General features: G+C 47.0%; 1 protein-coding gene across 1 annotated transcript in view; it reads left to right on the top strand.

Moving 5' to 3' along the window:
- The window catches only part of LOC104510299 (von Willebrand factor A domain-containing protein 5A-like), a gene marked incomplete at both ends in the record, with an annotated part of 6,673 nt that extends 5,648 nt beyond the window's left edge, over window positions 1-1,025 (top strand). The window contains 3 exons of the mRNA XM_010152498.1: window positions 215-438; window positions 647-773; window positions 978-1,025. Of these exons, the coding sequence (XP_010150800.1) occupies window positions 215-438; window positions 647-773; window positions 978-1,025 (399 nt within the window). The remainder of the gene's footprint in view (window positions 1-214; window positions 439-646; window positions 774-977) is intronic.
- Between the last annotated feature and the right edge of the window lie 2,009 nt (window positions 1,026-3,034).

Genomic DNA, 3,034 nt, shown 5'->3' with positions numbered 1-3,034 from the left:
GCCAGGAGAAGAGGTAAGGGTTTGGGATGAATTAGGGGTGTCCAGAAAGGGCTGTGGGTGGGACTGCTTTGGGGACATGAAGGAAGGAGCTTACTCTGCAAGTAGCTGCCTAAAGAAAAGCAGAGATAAGATTCTAGGGCATTGAACAAGGGAGAAGAGAGGGGTCAAACTCCTGTGATTCTTCCAACCCTCCTGTTCACATCTTCTCCCACAGCATGTAAACCACCACCACCACCTATTTCTTCTCTCAAGTATGTGGATCCCATGGAATTTGTTTTGTGCTCTCCAGTTTTTGGGCCTTGGTTCACCAAAGTCATTGCTGAGTGCCAAGAACTGGTGGCACTGCAGAATGTAGATGGCTCCTGGGCCCTCAGCTCAGGACTGGCCTCTGTGCTGGAAGTTGATGAGGCTGAAATCAAGGGAAAGATGCCTGATGAGGTAAGAAGGGAACCTCTTATGGTGGCAGCATGTCATACTGGGGCAGTGGGAACCCATTGGCTAGTGGCAACACCAGCATCCCAAGGACAGACTGAAAGGAATGAAGGGATCAAAAACCAGAAGCCACAAAGGAAGGGGTCAGAAGCAGTGGGCAAGCAGGGAGGATGCTCAGCACTGCATGCTGGTCTGAGACATTGTTCTCCTACAGGTCACAGAGCCAAGCATCTGGGCCACAGTGCTGGCTGTGACCTGGCTGCACAGGAATGACAAGTGTTACCAAGACCTCTGTGAGTTGCTGGAGATGAAGGCTGTGACCTGGCTGTGCAGCCAAACTAGTGAGTTTTGAGGATTCTTTTCCTACTGATCCCTACAGCACAGCCTCCTCCCTTCCCTCTCCAGTGGGACCTGCCTCACTTCTTTGCAGGACCCTAATTTCCTGGGGGCAGGTGAAGGAGTCCTATGTCATCTTTTACTTTTCCATCTGTCGACTCTCCCTCCTTCCTGACTCCCTTCATGCCCTTGTCTCTCTCTGATTGCAGTGTCCCAACTGGGCAAGTGCCTGGAGGCAGCCAACACCTTCCTTGGGAGTAGGGTGAAGCCACATGTGTCTTCAGGCTCTGAGCTCAACACATGCTTTGTGCTACAGACTGGTGGCACCTGTAGAGCTAAAAAGGGCCAGAAAGTATAGCCTAAATTCACCTACCAGGCTGAGCTACCACTGTTGCTACCAGCGGGTGTCTTACACTGCAGATGAATTCTCACTGCATATGTCTTATACTAGTTGGGCTGAACCTGTATCATGCTGAACTCCTCAAGAGAAAACCTCTAGTTCAGAACCTCCAGCATGATTGTTTTGGGCAGAAGTGGGAGCATCACATTCCCTAGTGGTTGCCCTTCCCAAATTTGGCTTTGGCAAAATAGGCTACTGGCCTCCACAAAGATGGCACTTGGGGTGCCACCAGTTTAGTGGTGGACTTGGTTAACTGTTGGACTCCATTATCTTAAGGGTCTTTTCCAACCTCCGTTATCCTATGATTCTGTGACTTCTGCCTTGACAAAAAGTGCTGTGCACACTAGAAAAGATGAGTGTTTAGAGATGTCAACAGTAGGCACAATAGCAGTGGCTCACAATGAGGGACTCGTGGAGCACCCCACTTGCTTTACCTCAAAAGTCCAGGCTTTTGAGGAACTCCCATATCTGCATTGCCATGTAAACCAACCATTTTGGAAGTAAAACTCTCATCTACATCAGACCCAGCCCATCATAATATCCATGAGATATCACATGGGGTGAGATTGATTTGAAAATTATCAGCATGTTGAATGTGGAGCTGCAGGAGATTTTGATCAGCCAACCCATCATGCAATGTATTCCCTCCTGCCCCAGGGCCCTGAATTCAGGGGTCTCAGTCCATGTTGGAAAAGTCTCTGATTTATTTTCCAATAAACAGTGAGTCTTCTGTAAGCCAAAAGGTGTGACATAGCCTTTATTTCACTAGAGCCCATAATCCTTCCTTCCAGAGGCCACCTGTCAGTCACCAGGAGAGGCATGAAAGGACATTGCTTCCCAGAAAGCTGTGTATCGTAATACAGTAAATAAGGTGGTGCTGTTGCTCTTGGAAGACCACAGACCTGATCTAGGTTAGCAAGACAAGAGTGAGGACTTGCTAGGTTTTTTCTAGACTAATTTTGGATTGAATGTATTTCAGCTTGATCTTAGTGGATCCCATTCAGATCAAGTGTATGTAGCAACACGTCCAGCAAAGGTGACTGATGTCTGATTTATCCTAGCTGTAATAGAAAAGTTGTCTGGTGATTAATGTCCAGCTTGGTTTTAGCTTTAACTTTTTAATTCCATTGGAGCATGCAATTCTAAAAATAAATGCTGTTCTCCCTTTAAGCTTCACCTCTGCTGTCTGGAGCAGACAGTGCAAACGGCTTTGTGCACTGGCAACCCCTTCCTGTCCTGGGGGTCAGTGGGGAGACAGAAGAGTCACCTTCCTCAGAGATGCAAATGGAACAGGACTAAGAGACGTGCCCTCCCACACTCCTCGGAAGAAATAAGGCCATTGGGGATCTCAGATTTTGGAGAGGTGAATCCTGAATGTGAGGAAATACTGGTAGCTCAGCTTATATGAACAACCAACAAATGCATTGTTGATCCAGGGTGAGATCCTGGATCCTTCCTTCCAAGAGAATCCTAAGGGTGACTCATCTGATCATACCTTATTGGTATCCATGGCCTAGGGGGAATACCCAACTGCTTCTTTCTCTCTGTTCACCACTGGCAAGTAACAGGTAACAGCAATGCTGTTAATGGACCTTGAGATGGGAAGAAGATGCTGCATTTTTCACTGTTCTACTGTCTCACACACTCATTGTTTTACTGACATTTTCCTATTGATGGGAGAATTCCTGATAACAGATCTATTTCAGTTTGAGACCTGACCAAAATGAAATCTGTAGTGGGAGGAACAGAGAGGAACAAAAAGGCTGATTGATCCTTCCAGAGTACTTATGGGTCCTGTTGGCAATCCAGATATCAGCTGGCCGTTTTCTTGGTACTAATAACAACACAGGTAACAAATGTCTGTTA

This window comes from Eurypyga helias, unplaced genomic scaffold (genome assembly GCF_000690775.1).
Source record: "Eurypyga helias isolate BGI_N326 unplaced genomic scaffold, ASM69077v1 scaffold12450, whole genome shotgun sequence".
Classification (NCBI taxonomy): Eukaryota; Metazoa; Chordata; class Aves; order Eurypygiformes; family Eurypygidae; genus Eurypyga; species Eurypyga helias.
This window is presented reverse-complemented; position numbering and strand designations above follow the sequence as displayed.